Source organism: Mustela lutreola, chromosome 7 (assembly GCF_030435805.1).
Source record: "Mustela lutreola isolate mMusLut2 chromosome 7, mMusLut2.pri, whole genome shotgun sequence".
Classification (NCBI taxonomy): Eukaryota; Metazoa; Chordata; class Mammalia; order Carnivora; family Mustelidae; genus Mustela; species Mustela lutreola.
The window spans coordinates 52,724,625-52,740,536 of NC_081296.1; the positions used below are offsets into that span (position 1 = coordinate 52,724,625).

A 15,912-nucleotide genomic window follows, 5' to 3' on the forward strand; every position below is an offset into this window, starting at 1 on the left:
ACCCAAATTATTTGAAAAATAAGAATTACAAAACTAATAAAAAAATCCCAAGATCCTAATTAAAAAATGCCAATTAGGTTCTCCAAACGTCGCAAGAGCATCAAAAATGAAACATTAATTTCATTTTGTTAAGAGATAAAATCATTTAAAATAACATGATGTGGGACACCTGGCTGGCTCAGTCTGAATCTCAGGGTCAGGAGTTTGAGCCCCATGTTGGGTGCAGAGATCACTAAATATATAAGTAAACTTTAAAACAAAATGAAAATAAAGTACCATGACTGTAAAAGTATAACAGAGAAATACTACCTGATTGAAATAACCAAACGTTTTTTTCCAAATAACTCTGGAAAAACCTAGTTTCCACATAAAATGTACTGAATTACCATTAGAAACATACCACAAATAATGGAAAGATCTACCAAATTTTGACTGAAGAATACTTCTCTAACTTACTTCTCAATTGGAAGAACGTGAGGTCCAGAGATAGAATAACGATACAGAAAAGTCAAAAACTTCCTGAATGCATCAAAAAAAGGCCAGTGAGAAAGAAGACAGATGCATTTATTAGTGTGAATTGTTTTGGAACTATCAGATTTCCCATCTGCTGATGATGCTAAACCCAAAAGAAGTCTCTGTTTTTCTGTAAGATTTTCCTCAGAGTATGGTTCATAAAACTGAATAGCAGCACCATAGACCTGGAAAACAAGTAATATATTTAATAAATACTCCTTATATCATTTATTCAAATCACATCATTAAATATGTAATGCATGAGCCATTATAAGCTAGACCATTATGAGCCATTTATATGCCCGAGAGCCAGGCAAGGTGCCAGGTACCAGGAACACAGCAATGAGCAAACATCACTGTTGCTTTCTTGAAGTACATTAACACACACACACACACACAACTTCACAGTGCTACTCTCTTTAATTAAATTGAGTTTGTTTTCTGAAGAGTGAAAGCAACTTATCAATATTCTCTATAAGAAAGTAACTGAAAATAATTATTTAGTAGACAGTGGGACAGAATGTCAGATAAGGGAATATATATTCCAGCTTCAGGCGATTCATTAAATTTCTCTGGACCTCAGTTTTGCAATCTATAAAATGAGGATGTTAGAATAGATGATTTCCATAGTCGTTTCCAACTGTAATAGTCTATAATTCCAAATAGTTTTGCATACTTAATAATGTCTTTTGTATTACTCTCAAAACTTTATCACAGAAAGTGAAGCAGTAAAGGACCATCATCTGATGATGAAAAAATCTTTCACCATATTCACAAAAAAGCATTGGGGTGTATGGGGCAGAATGAAAATTCTCTTTTCCTTTACCTCTGTATATAGTTATTTTAATCAAGTGGAAGAAGTATGTACAATAGATTCAATTTAACCAGTTGTTGCTACTGTTGCCTATATTATATAAAACTTAAGACTTGATAATACTAATTAAAACACATAGTACCTTTTCAGCTGAGGCTCCAGTTAACACAAATGTAGAAAACACAGGGAGAGGGTATTTGCTGTTGGGTGGCCAACATTCAATAGTTGCACCCATTGGTAAACAAAATAAGGGGACAGATTCTGGGAGTGAGAAAGATTCATAATCTTCTTGAGGATATCTACAAATTAGACCTATAAAAACAGTAATAAATATTAAGTCATCAGCTCTTGAATTTAGGTGCTCATAATATGAATGATGCTAAAATGCTTTATTATTTAACATATTTAGTAACATTACATTACATATATGCTCATCAAATAACTGAATGCTTCAGTAGGATACATCTAGATTTTAATCCTCAAACACTGTAAATATTCATAATAACTAATTAATATTTATCATGCTTCATCCATGAAGGCTAAGTAAGACAAACAAGAAAAGATTATTCTGAAGCAACATACACAAATACGAACACAATCCTAAAACTTCAGTTTGTGGTCCCACTACCTTGAAGCATATGCATATACTAGTTTTTTTGAATATTTAGCATGGTTACCCCAGCTCCTTTAAAATGAGTCTTCCATTAAGTATTCAATAAACATAAAGATAAGATAAAACAGGAAGAAAAAAAAAAGACATGGGTTGTGGTCCCAGTCCTGACACTAGCACATCATAAGATAGGGTTTTTTTCCCTTAAAGTTTACTGGCCTCATAATATATGTTAAGTATTCCATGAAAAATTATACTTACCAGCTTTGTAGGATATAGTGTTAGTCTTTGCCACTGATTTTTTATAACATAAGTACACTGCAGATCCCCACTGAATTAAAAAAAAAAAAAAAAAGGAAATATCATTTAATTTTAAAAGGCAGTGACTTAATAAAATGAAATCTCTTTGATATTTCCAGTATACATTATCTAAAATGTAGTAAGTTTTCTGTAAGCTAATTCTAGTTGGTTGTTTTGCCAGCATTTTATTGCAGTTTTTCCCACTTTTCTCTCGAGGTGATATTTAATGTTGCTTTGCCCTTGTAATAATGATAACATGACCCTTTAAAATAACTAAGCCATAACAATTTAGATTTTATTCTAACTCCAAACTTTGGGCAGAAATGATCAAGAAATATCTACTCATGGGTATAACTGCCTTTGGATTCTACAACCTCTTTCCAATATTGCCAGATCTTTCTGCAGCTCTTTATACCAAAATTGAAGAGTTGTAGTTTGCTATATCCATTTCCTGTTTCCCATTTTCTCCTGAATCAATTCCCAATCAAGTTTTAATCACACCATTCCTTAAAAGAACACTTTAACAACTTTAATGATGCTAAGTCTAACAGTTGTTTCCTAGTCTATATCTCATTTAACCTCAGCAGATACGGACACTACTAATGACTCCCTGAAACATGTTCTCGCCTTTTGAGGCATCACATTCTGTGGGCACCTCCCCACCAAAATCTCTGGCCACTCCTCAGTCTCCTCCTTTCTCTTTTCCTGATCATTGAATGTGATCTCTCCTTTTCTTTTCTGTAAATGATCTCATACATTCAGTCCCATTGTTTTCTGTAACAACTTCTCCCAAAGGAGTCTCAAATTTCTAGTCCCAGCGCAGCTGAGATGGGGAAGACGTGGGTAAAGGAAACTGGGGGGTGAAGAAAAGGCATTCACTTTTAGACATGATAGGTTTGAAATATCTATTAGACAACCAAAGTGAAGAATCAAATGCAGATAAGGCAAGAGGTCTGAAATGGAGATGTAACTTGGGAGATTCACTACTTGACATCAGATGGTGATAGATACATGCACACAGCATACTCCTCACCCCCCTTAGAAAGCCCTTTCTTCATCATCTAATGCAATAGCAATCATCCCTCTACCCTACCCAGTTCCCCTGATCATCCCATCTTGCTTTTTTTCCCTCCATAGCACTTACTACCATGTGGCATATTGTATATTTTCTTATTATGTGCTTCCCACCACTAGATTATAGGTTCCATGATGGTAAAGGCTTTATTTTGTTCATTGCTCTATCTGTAGTACTGAAAACAGTGCCTATTACGTAGAAATGTTTAAAAAATATTTGTTGAATGAAAGTGAAAGGAGGTGTTGGTGCACACATGATGGCGTGCCCCTAAAGCCAATGTATGGGGACAGATTCACAGCACCGAAGACAATATATAGAGGAAAATAACTTACTTTAAGAAATCTTATTAAAAAGATTTTAGAGAGAGAGACAGAGCGAGCAAATGTGCATGGGGAGGGGCAGAGGAAGAAGAGAGAGGAAATCTAAAGCTACGTGTAGAGCCGGATACAAGGCTTGACCTACAACCCTAAGATCACAACCTGAGCAGAAATCAAGAGTTGGATGCTTAACTGCCTGAGCCACCCAGGCACCCCAAGAAATATTTTTAATTACTAAGCGACTGTTAAAACAAACACCTATATAATCATCCTAGATTAAACAAAATATGTTAATAATTTAATATATTTGCTTCAAATGTTTTAATTCATAAAGAAAAAAATTATAGGTTTAGCTAAAGCCTTGTCTTCCACCCCTTTCTGTCCTCCAGAGTTAACTACTAGCTTGAGGTTAGTGCATTTCATTCATATGCATTCAAAAACTTTCTACCACACATCTGTAAATATATATATTATTCTTTTGTATACTTTATAATCTAACATAAATGGTGAGATGCTGAATATATGCTTTTAGAGCTTGCATTTTTAAAAAAGCTCTTTAGTATGTTTTTAATAATTAGTAAAGTTATAGAGATCTAATTTCTTCATCTGAACTGCTGGGTATTATTTCATTAATAAATAAACCACCACAGTCATTCCTATACTGACAGACACTTGGATTATTTCCTTTTGGGGAGGAGGGGTTATTATAAACAATGAAGCAGTATGTTGACTCCTCATCTAGAAATTTTTCTTGTTAAACATTTTTCAAGGGTCTCCAGCAAACTAGTATGTTAAATTATGCTTAGGACATTAAATTATGCTCATTGCTATGTTGGCATTTTGTTTTTATAAATGTTTTAATACTTTTGCATCAAAGAATGGATATATATAGGCACCTGGGTGGCTTAGCCAGTTGAGGGATTGACTCTTGTTTTTGGCTCAAGTCATGATCTCAGGGTCATGGGATCGAGCCCCATGTCAGGCTCCACACTCAGCACAGGGTTTGCATGAGATTCTCTCTCCCTCTCTCTTCGCCCCTCCCCCTGCTTGCACACACACTCTTTCAAATAAATAAATCTTAAAAAAAAAAAAAAGAATGGATGTATATAGAAGTCAAGTGGATATTATGAATGTAGGTAAACTAGACTTACAGTTTCTGAAGGTATGTACAAACATATAAATAAAAGACCTTCTACTGATAGGTCCTAACTCCAGTTCTCAATAGCCAATTTGTAAAGATAACAAAAAGCCCTCAATGATAATCTTTGTGATGATCAGAAAGGAACTACATGACCATTTGGATATGGTAGAAACCAAGAGGAACATTCTAAAATAAAAAACGGACTTAAAAATGACAGTAAAAGATATGGAGTTCCAAAGGAAAAGAGCCATACTAAAAGAGGGTTTTCTGAAGTTTTTTTTTGCATACACAGTTCAGTGAAAAAGAAAGTAGGAGGAATCACTATTCTAGAAATGTTTAACTTCTAAATAAATTACCCATATTGTGGTTTACATGACAAAAACATTGTTTCAGATACCTTTTTTTGTGACGGAGGGAATTAGGTACATGATTTAATTACTTAGTTAATAACTCTACTCTTTTTTTAAAAAAAGATTTTATTTATTTGTCAGGTAGAAAGAGAGTAAGAGCGCAAACACAAGCAGGGGAAGCAGCTGAGAGAGGAGAAGCAGGGCTCCTAGTGAGCAAGGAGCCTGATGTGGGACTCGATCCCAGGACCCTGGGATCATGACCTGAGCTGAAGGTAGACACTTAACCGACTAAGACACCCAGGCATCCCTATAATTCTACTTTTTAAAATACAGACATTCATAAAAGGTTGTAAAACAAGAACCATTTGGATAGAGTATTAAAAAATACTCTCAGGGCGCCTGGGTGGCTCAGTGGGTTAAGCTGCTGCCTTCGGCTTAGGTCATGATCTCAGGGTCCTGGGATCGAGTCCCGCGTCGGGCTCTCTGCTCAGCAGGGAGCCTGCTTCCTCCTCTCTCTGCCTGCCTCTCTGCTTACTTGTAATTTCTCTCTGTCAAATAAATGAATAAAATCTTAAAAAAAAAAAATACTCTCAGTGAGTCAAAAATGGAGTAGATGGTCCCAAATTTGCCAAAAATTAGCTTTGTGAATCAAAGCACCTGACTAGCATTTTTGAAACATCTTTTAAGTTCTCTTTTGGCTCTAAAATATACTTCTACTCTAAATCATTCAAAGTTCAAGTCATTTAAGGCTTACAGTCCAAAGTTTAAAAACTAATAATTCTTGAAAACTCTTTCTATAAGCTTCTATAAGCTTAATGGGAGGGTGGGGGAGATTCTTTTTGAGGCCAAAGCTGTAAGACTGATACACAAATCATGCAGGAATTTGAGGAAAGTTTCAACATAGATCTCATGTCCATTAGATTGGTTTTTCTTTGTTTCCCTGATTTAGAAACCTAGTAGATGACTTTCACTCAAGCTACCCAATCTTCAAAAACAAGAGTCAGCTACATAACTATTGCTGGGTATTATCAACACATCAATAATTTAATCCCAACCATTTCCTGATTCTTTATATATACATTAGATATGAACATAAGTTTCCTATATTGCATGCCTATTTTAAATTTTCTGAAAGAGTAAGAAGTCATTATATATCTGCTCCAAAGAATAAAATTTGCTTTTATTACCTTATAGTTGATGGAAACAAAGATTGTTAATAGATATAAACCACAACCCATCACTTAAAAAAGACATTTATTGCTAAGAGCAGGCACACTTCCCAATTTTCAGGACCGACACTAGATTTAAGAATAAGAAAAAAAAAATTTAAGAGGATTTTATTCCTGTAAAATTTCTTTAAAAATTTAGGAAGAGCTTAAACACTGGGCAAAAATAAAATTAAAAAATAACAACAACAACAACAAAACTCTTCTCTGCTGAATGTCAATTATATTTCAATACAACTGAGAAAAAGAAAAGTTTTCCTTCAGACATTAAATACACATAATAGGGACTGTTGAAGCAGAGTTAACCAAATGTATAACTACCATTTATATAGCACTTACTGTGTACCAGATGCTATCCTAAATTGTTACACATAATCTGGAGTTCAAATCCAATAGTTTAGATGGAGACTATTTCTGTTCACATGATGTTACATTCCTCTTTCTTCTTTTAGGAGAGAATAAATGCTCTCTGACAATACTGGGACCAATGTTTCAGGATAAGGAAAAACAGAAACTCCTATCTCTGGTTTCAGTTTCAATGCAGTAACTCTACCTTGAACACACTGATTAACTAATAAAACCTGGAAATGGTTCTGATGACACTGTCCATTTACTTTGAATCAAAAACGAACACATCCACAAAATAAATGGAAAATTCACCAATGGGGAAGTGGGAAGTACCTGTGAGCCTGCACAATATTGCTAAAATACCAGATCAAATCTAAAATGATAAGATGGACATCACATCATGGACGTTCAAAAGCCCTTCTTGCCATCACTCTCAGTAACACATAAGGCCTGTAAAACTCTTGTTTGCTACCATGATCTTTTTTCTCCAGCATACTTTCTCCAACTCTCACCTGTCATCACCAAACCAAAATACGATGGAAGGATGGCATGAAAGGATGGGGCATTTTATATGTGAATGGCTATTGACAAAAAATGGTCACCCAATTAGGAGTCACACTGCTGCAGGTAATTTGTTTAGGATACAAGTTAGATACGGTCAAATATCCATTTTTTGAATTACCTATTTAAAGACTTTATTTAGGACTTTATTATTTGAGAGACAAAAAGAAAGACAGTGAGACAGAGAGCTCAAGTGGGGTGAGGAGCAGAGAGAGAATCAGACTCCCCGCTGAGCAGGGAGTTCCTGGGACTTGATCCTGGGACTCTAGGATCATGACCTGTGCAGAAGGAAGATGCTTAACCAGCTGAGCCACTCAGGCATCCCTCTATTTAAAGATTTTACATAAATACTGCTGCTACGTAAAGTTGCAGATTTTTCTTAAAGAAAATCTGGAATTGGAAGATGCTTACAGATAACATGATAACACACATTTAGTACTTTCATATATGTACTGGGACACAATTCTAAATTCATGTAATCATCACAATACCTTATGAGTTAGATGATATTAACCTCATTTTACAATTGTGAAATTGATGCATAGAGAGACTAAGTTACTTACCCAAGGTCACAGAGCCAGTAAATATCAGAATTAGGATGCATATTCAGACACTCTGGCTCCAGAGTCTGTACTCTGAACCACTTGGCCATACTGACCTTAACCACTACAACACAAATCTACTTTACTATCTTACTGAGGGAGTTCAAAACATTTTTCAGGGTTACAAAATCTGCACTGTATCCAGCCACATGTCAATACATTTCAGTTCTTCCTCTTCTAGCTTTATCTAAACCTTCGGTATTTCTAATGCTGCTCGTTTAACAGAAGAGAAAATAAATAATAATTTAAAAAAATCTGCTTCCCATAAAACTTAATAAATGAGATATGTATAAATCTTTTAAAACTTAGCAAAGTATTCATTTACATGGTTATAACAGGACATATCTGCTCTAGGATCATTAAGAAATAAAGTTTGAAGTAGCATTCAATGATTCATTAGTTGTGTATAACACCCAGTGCTTATGCTGGCTAACTGAACATAATAAAAAAAAAAATGAATGAATGAATAAATAAATAAATAAATAAAAATTAAGTTCGAAAATCTGTGGTTAAAAAATCCAACTGTTGACAGTTATTTTTTTAAAAAACCCAAACTTTTATTATATTTTGTTAGTAGGATATAAATTGGTTTAACCTTTTTTTTTCCTCCCCTCAAAGATTTCATTTGTTTATTGGAGAGAGAGAGAGGGAGCACATGGGGTGGGAGTGAGGGGGTTGTCAGAGGGAGAGAGATAAGCACACTCCCCACTGAGCAGGAAGTTCAATGATGTAGGGCTCAATTCCAGGATCCCAGGATCATGATTTGTGTTGAAGGCAGATGCTTAACTGACTGAACCACGCAGGCACCCTGGGAAAGGGTCTTCTTAATGAAAGTACAAAGTACCACAGACATTTCAGAGCAGTGTGTCAACAATTTCCAGAATGTGCAGCATACCCTGTGACCCATCAATTCCACTTATAATTATTTGTTCTTCCAAAGACACTTCAATAAATATACAAATAAAAAGGCACAGATCAAAGTAGCATAATTATTAGTAATGGGAAAAACTGGAAATAATTTGTAATCATCATTCCTCACTTTTGTATTCTGAAATATTATACAATTATTACAAGAATTAGAGAGTTATTATCAAGTGAAGGCAGATAGTGGAAAAAAGTTTACATCAGAATATATAAAAATTTCCAGTTTTTGAAAAATAGAGGATAAATTTATTCACATTTTATATATGTCCACACATATGCACACAAAAAGGTCTGAAAGGACATAGGACAAATTGTAATTAGTAATTCTGGAAAGGGATTACAAAAGATATAAGTAGGAACAAGTAATAAGAACAAGAACTTTCATTTCAAAGATCTAAAATTTGCTTCTCCTCTCACTCTGGGGGTGGGAAGGGGGGCACAAAATTTTTTTCTTTAAAATTTAAAATAGCAAAATGGGACCAAGACAATTACAGACTATACATAGCCTTAAGGCTACTGAAAGGACTTTGGCTTTTACTAAGAGTGAGATGGGAAGCCATTAAAGGTTGTAAGCCCAGGAGTGACATGGTCTAATTTATGTTTTAAAAGGATTGCTCTTGCTGCTTCAAGAATAGGTTGCAGGAAGCAAAATGGATGCCTTCATCAGTTAGACCAGGGATCTGGCAAACTATGACCTGCATCTGACCCAAGGCCTGCTTTGTACACTGAGCTAAGACTGTTTTTTACATTTTTATTTATTTTTAATTTTTTAAAAAAGATTTTATTTATTTATTTGACAGAGAGAGAGAGATATCACAAGCAGGCAGAGATAGAGGGGGAAGCAGGCTCCCCGCTGAGCAGAGAGCCTGATGCGGGGCTCGATCCAAGGACCCTGAGATCATGACCTGAGCCGAAGGCAGAGGCTTAGCCCACTGAGCCACCCAGGTTTTTACATTTTTAAAGGATTGTTTTTAAAAAGAGAGAGAGAGAGAAAGAGAATGTGACAGAGACTATGTATGACCTGCAAAACTTATTAGTTAGCCCTTTATATGAAAATTTGCCTGTTTCCTAAATTAGAAAACTATAGCAACAGTCCTGTTAAAAGAGCATTATGGCTTGGACCAGCATTGAAGCAATGGATAGGGTGAGTAGTAGTCAGGTTTCAGATACATTTTGAGATTAGAGTCAACAGAATTCACAGAAGATGTGAATGAAAAGTAGAAGAGAAAGGTTACGGATTACTGCAAGGTTTTTAGCCTGAGCAACTAGAAGAGTGGAACTTCCATTTATTAGATGAGGAGGACCACGGGCTAAATAGGCTGGAATAGGTACACAAGAAGTGAGTTTTAGACATGTTAAATTTGCAATGATTTATTCTATAAGATATTCAAGGAGAGATGAATTACATAGGTCCAAGCTAGACACATAAATTTAGAAGACAACCACTTGTATTTAACTTATATTTAAATGATTAAATCATCAAGGGATTGAGTTCAGATGATAAAGATAAATGGTCTGGGCCCTCTGAGCCTGTGGCACTGCATTGTGTAGTGGTTAGGGATTAGTAAAGGCAGAAGGGGAATGGTAGGAGGAAAAAGCAAGAAAGTACATAGAAAGAGAATACACCTTATCTTCCTGCCATTGTTTCAAGAAGGAAGACGTGATCAGCTGTGTTAAAACCTACTGAAAAATTACAAATCAAGACCATTGGATTCAACAAGTGCAATCTTGGTGGAATGATAGGGACAAAAGCCTATAGTTAGGTGTTCTATAGTTAGAGAGTCAAAGTGAGGAAGCGGACAGAATATAGTCCCCTCATCTGAGATGTTCTTTGTAAAGGAGAACAATAAAATGAGGCAATGGATGGAAGTGGACATAGAGGTCAAGGAGTTTTGTAAAGATGGGCTATACTGCAACATGCTTTGCATGCTGGAGGAAATAATCCAATAGAGAAAGACTGATGATTCCCAAAAACGTAGGGAAGCCATGTCCTCAAATACACAAGTTTATGGCATCTAAGTGTAGGGATTACCCTCGGCTAGTACTACTTTTCCAGTAAGGGAAAAAATATTATTTTAATTAAAAAGCAAGCAAGCAAACTTTTTGTACAACTCCTTTTGAAAGTACAACTAAAATACTTCCCCCAAAATAAAATATCCAACATCTTTAAAAACATATTTTTAGGTATACCTGGGAGGCTCAGTCGGTTAAGCATCTGCCTTTGGCTCAGGTCATGATCTCAGGCTCCTGGGATCAAGCCTGTCTGGCTCCCTGCTCAGTAGGGAGTCTGCTTCTCCCTCTCCCCTTCCCCCTAACATGCTCGCTCTCTCGCTCTCTCTCCCCCCCCCAAAAAAAAACACCCCAACAATGTATTTTTTAATTCACTTATTATAATATGCTGCTTTTCAGAGATTTTAAATTATGCTCTTTTCATCAGTGGCTAATTTTATCAGTACGAAAGAGTCACTTACCATACTGTTATTGAGATTCTTGTCGACTTTGCAAAATGTGTGTGGTGGGCTTTCTCCTTTACTGGGTACAATAATACATATGTCTGTGACAGCCAACGTATTCTGAGTCATGTTTTCAGAGGCTCTTCGGAAAGTGATATAAATTTTCTGTGATGAGGTACTGCCACTAATATTTGCGGGGCGTCCGTAGGGAGTAGTCTGAATAATTTCACATCCCTGTTTCAATCTTTCTTTCCAGTCATACAAAACCCTAAAAGAAAAATACATAAATAACTACATAAATGCAAAACATCTTCAAATAGGATAGGTAATATTGTCAGATATCATAAGCCAACCTTTAAGTGTAGCAGATATTCCAATCTTACTGCAAGTTTGAATTGCACAGTCCCATTTAAAAGTACAGGATAGTGGTTTCCCCACCAAAATTAAAATAATGTAAGGAAAACTCAGTTTATCTTTTGTGTTTGTTGGCATAAATCACATAATGGCAACAACTGCAGAGGCAACTGTTTTAGCATTCCATTTAATAGATTTACTTATTTATTTCTGTCTCTAAAACCAAGCATCTTCTTTTGAAAAAGCAACTTTATATTTTAACCAAAGTTAAAACTTTACAAAAGCCTTCTTGTCAAATAGTATAGAACCTGCCTGTATGCTTTTACTTCTTATACTCCCTCAAATTTAAGAGATAGCTCTAGGTTTTTCAAAAGAGAAAATAACCTCAACCCATCTTTAATCAAAGATGGGTGAAAAACATAGGCTTTTTTTCTTCTTTTTCTTTACTGTGGGAAAATGGTAGGCTTTCATTAACGGTCAGGCCAGCCACCCATTCCTTACATCTTCCAAAAAGTACTTGGGGATACAAGGAAAAACGTCTTACTGGAATAATATTAGTCTATTCCCTCAGAGAATTCACTGATTTGTATTTTACTGCTAACTCCCTGACATGAGCCAAAAAAATAAAAATAAAAATAATAAAATATAAAGCTCTACTATATTAAGTGTGTTTCTGCATTTGCTATAAAAATTGTTATATAATAGAGGGGCACCTGGGTTGCTCAGTGGGTTAAGCCTCTGCCTTCAGCTCAGGTCATGATCTCAGGGTTCTGGGATCGAGCTCCACATCAGGCTCTCTGCTCAACAGGGAGCCTGCTTCCTCCTCCCCCTCTGCCTGCCTCTCTGCCTACTTGTGATCTCTCTCGATCTCTCTCTCTGTCAAATAAATTTTTTTTAAAAAAGTTTAAAAAAATTGTTATAACAGGCAATATCCTCAACATCAGTGAGTATTTCCTTTTATAAAATCTCATTATTCAAATAAAATTAAGTGCCAAAAATTGGTCAAAATATTTCTTTCTAATATTATTTTTAATTTCCCTTTTTGTCGTGGCTGTCAGCAAACAAATTTTTCTTTCAACTTTTATTTTGAAAATTTAGAGCTAAATCTGATGCTTAATCATAGCAACTATGTTTATCCTAATGTTAGCTTAAATGCTGATTCCTCCTTCTCTTTTTGATCTTGCTTTGCTGGTGTTTTTTGTTTTTTGTTTTTTTAAATCTTAAAAAAAAGGCATTGTAGGGCTACCTGGGTGGCTCAGCAGGTTAAGCCTCTGCCTTCGGCTCAGGTCATGATCCCAGGGTCCTGGGATCGAGCCCTGCACGGGGCTCTCTGCTCCGCGGGGAGCCTGCTTCCTCCTCTCTCTCTCTCTGCCTGCCTCTCTGCCTATATGTGATCTCTGTCTGTCAAATAAATAAAATCTTAAAAAAAAAAAAGGCATTGTAACAGAGAGAAGTTAGACACATCTCAATTCAAATTTCTACTACCTGTTACTAGCTGTATTCTCTTAGGCAAATATTTAATCTCTCTGAGCCTTATACTACTCAGCTATAACATTTAAAAACCAAGGATGGGTGGGTCATTCAGTCAGTTAAGTATATGCCTTCCACTCAGGTTATGATCCTAGGGTCCTGGGATCAAGTCCCTCATCAGGCTCCCTACTCAGCAGGGAGTCTGCTTCTCCCTCTCCCTCTGCCACTCCCCCTGCTTGGGCTCCCTTGTGTGCATGTGTGCGCTCTCTCTCTCTCTCTCTGTCAAATAAATAAATAAAATCTTAAAATTTTTTTTTAAATTTTTTTATTTTTTATAAACATATATTTTTATCCCCAGGGGTACAGGTCTGTGAATCACCATTGGGGAGGGCATGTGATTTGGTGAGTGCTGTGAAATCTTAAAATTTTTAAAAAAAAATTTAACCCATAGGATCTTAAGAGAATTAGATGAGAGTATAAGTAAGTCCTCTAAAATAGTGCCTGGAAAACAGATGCTCAATTGAAAACAAGAAAACAAAAATATAACACAAAACAACATACCATCATTTACTACCTTGAATTTCTTAAAGATATGGAATATAAATATATCTGAAAATAAGATACCTGTTTTATTTAATCAGGTATTATGCTATTATATATACATTACTTATGTTATTATTTTTTATTTTTATATTGTTAGGAACTTTTCTTGTCTAACTAAACTAAGCTTTTCAAAGGCTATTAAAAATGTTGCCCTAGCCTCCACAATGACAAACAAGGGGAATATTTATAAGAGTGGTTAATTTATTCATTCTAGTTTAAGCCCTTTGCTAGTGGAGAATCCTTCCTATACTTGGAAAATTCCTCATCTCTAAATTAGGAAACTCCAACACCCTAATAAGAATCTGCAACATTCCCTTCATTTCATCCACAATCTATAATTCTGAGGATGTTCAAGTTGTCATAGGAGCAAATTACCTGATCTTCTGAAAAGAAGATCTGTAACAGACTCTTACTATAGAGAACAAACTGAGGGTTACTGGAGGGGAGGTACGCAGGGGATGGGCTAGATGAAGTGATTAAGGATGAATCATTAAATTCTACTCCTGAAACCAATATTACACTATAGTCAACTAACTAGAATTTAAATAAAAATTTGAGGAGTGCCTGGGAGGCTTGGTCTATTAAGCATCAGACTCTTGACTTTGGCTCAGGTCATGATCTCAGGGTCCTGGGTTCAAGCCCCACGTCAGGTTCCCCACTCAGGAGGGAGTGTGCTTGTCTCCTTCTCTCTTTGCTTTCTTTCTCTGTGTCTCTCTCTTTCAAATAAATAAATAAATCTTAAATAAATAAATAAAAACTTTTAAACAAATAAAAGATCTAAAAGCTGGCTTACTTTCCCAAGTCATTTACTAAATACATAAGCTTTACAAGAAGCAATATAGTAGGGTCCCTGGGTAGCTCAGTTGGTTAAGCATCTGTCTTTGGCTCAGGTCATGATCCCAGGGTCCTGGGATTGAGTCATACATTGGGCTCCCCGCTCAGCTGAGAGTCTGCTTCTCTCTTTGCCTGTCATTCCCCCAGCTTGTCCTCTCTCTTTTTCTCTCTCTCTGACAAATAAATTAAAAATCTTAGAAAAAAAGAGGCAATATAATAGCTGTTCTGAAACCAACTTTAAATTATAATTCCTTCATGAATTAAGAGAATAAAAATTGATTTTTGATCAAACTTTTTGACACCAAACATTAGATGATAGAAATTTTAAAGTAGAAGAAATTTCAGGAACTTTTCCAATTCATTTTATCTCCCCTAAGGCATTAGTAAACATGACTGTACACTTTCAGACTTAATATAATAGGAGATGGAAATTTTATGGTCCCTTCTGGGAACATAAGTAGGGATATTGATATGTTCTTTATTTTTAACTCAAAAATTGCTCAAGTACATGCTCTTTTGCAACTGAGCAATGAAAACAAGAAGGCTAATTTTTATTTCTTATAAACTATTTTGAAGACAGTATTAGAGCTACTTGTAGCTTTCCTTTAGTCTTTTTCTTTCAATTTTTCAGTGGGAACTTATTTCACGATCTTTGAAATTTTGTTCCTCTTTTGTTCCATATATATGGATATATCTATATCATATATATATATTTATATTTATATATTCTCCTTTTGCATATATAATATATATTATATAATGTATATATGATGCCAATTTCTGCAAAGATTGGGTTCTTTTTATTTTTTTTTTCTTAAAGATTTTATTTATTTATTTGACAGATAAATCACAAGCAGGCAGAGAGGCAGGCAGAGAGAGAGGAGGAAGCAGGCTCCCCGCTGAGCAGAGAACCCGATGCGGGACTTGATCCCAGGACCCTGAGATCATGACCTGAGCCAAAGGCAGAGGTATTAACCCACTGAGCCACCCAGGTGCCCCTGGGGTTCTTTTTAAAAAGATGAATATATATTACATATATATGTAAGAGAAATAAATGAATGTAAGGATACATATATATAAAGGAGAAGTACACCAATGTAAAGATAAACACATATCCATATACATATTCATCTTTTAAAAAGATCCCTGATCTTTGCAAAGATTGACAAGCTGAGTACTCAAAATCTATAAAGAACTTATCAAACTCAACACCCAAAAAAATAAATAGTCCAGTCAAGAAATGGGCAGAAGACATGAATAGACACTTTTGCAAAGAAGACATCCAGATGGTCAACAGACACATGAAATGATATTCAATGTCACTCAGAATCAGGGTAATACAAATCAAAACTACAGTGAGATACTACCTCACACCAGTCAGAATGGCTAAAATAAATAAGTCAGGAAACAATAGATA

The 15,912-nt window shown here is 35.5% G+C and overlaps 1 protein-coding gene across 1 annotated transcript in view; it reads right to left on the bottom strand.

Annotated features, from left to right (window-relative positions):
• Positions 1–15,912, bottom strand: part of DENND4A (DENN domain containing 4A) — a 130,983-nt gene that overhangs the window by 68,523 nt on the left and 46,548 nt on the right. Inside the window, exons 4-7 of the mRNA XM_059180844.1 lie at positions 11,253–11,502; positions 2,199–2,268; positions 1,470–1,639; positions 457–698 (exon numbers count right to left, since the gene is read on the bottom strand). Of these exons, the coding sequence (XP_059036827.1) occupies positions 457–698; positions 1,470–1,639; positions 2,199–2,268; positions 11,253–11,502 (732 nt within the window). The remainder of the gene's footprint in view (positions 1–456; positions 699–1,469; positions 1,640–2,198; positions 2,269–11,252; positions 11,503–15,912) is intronic.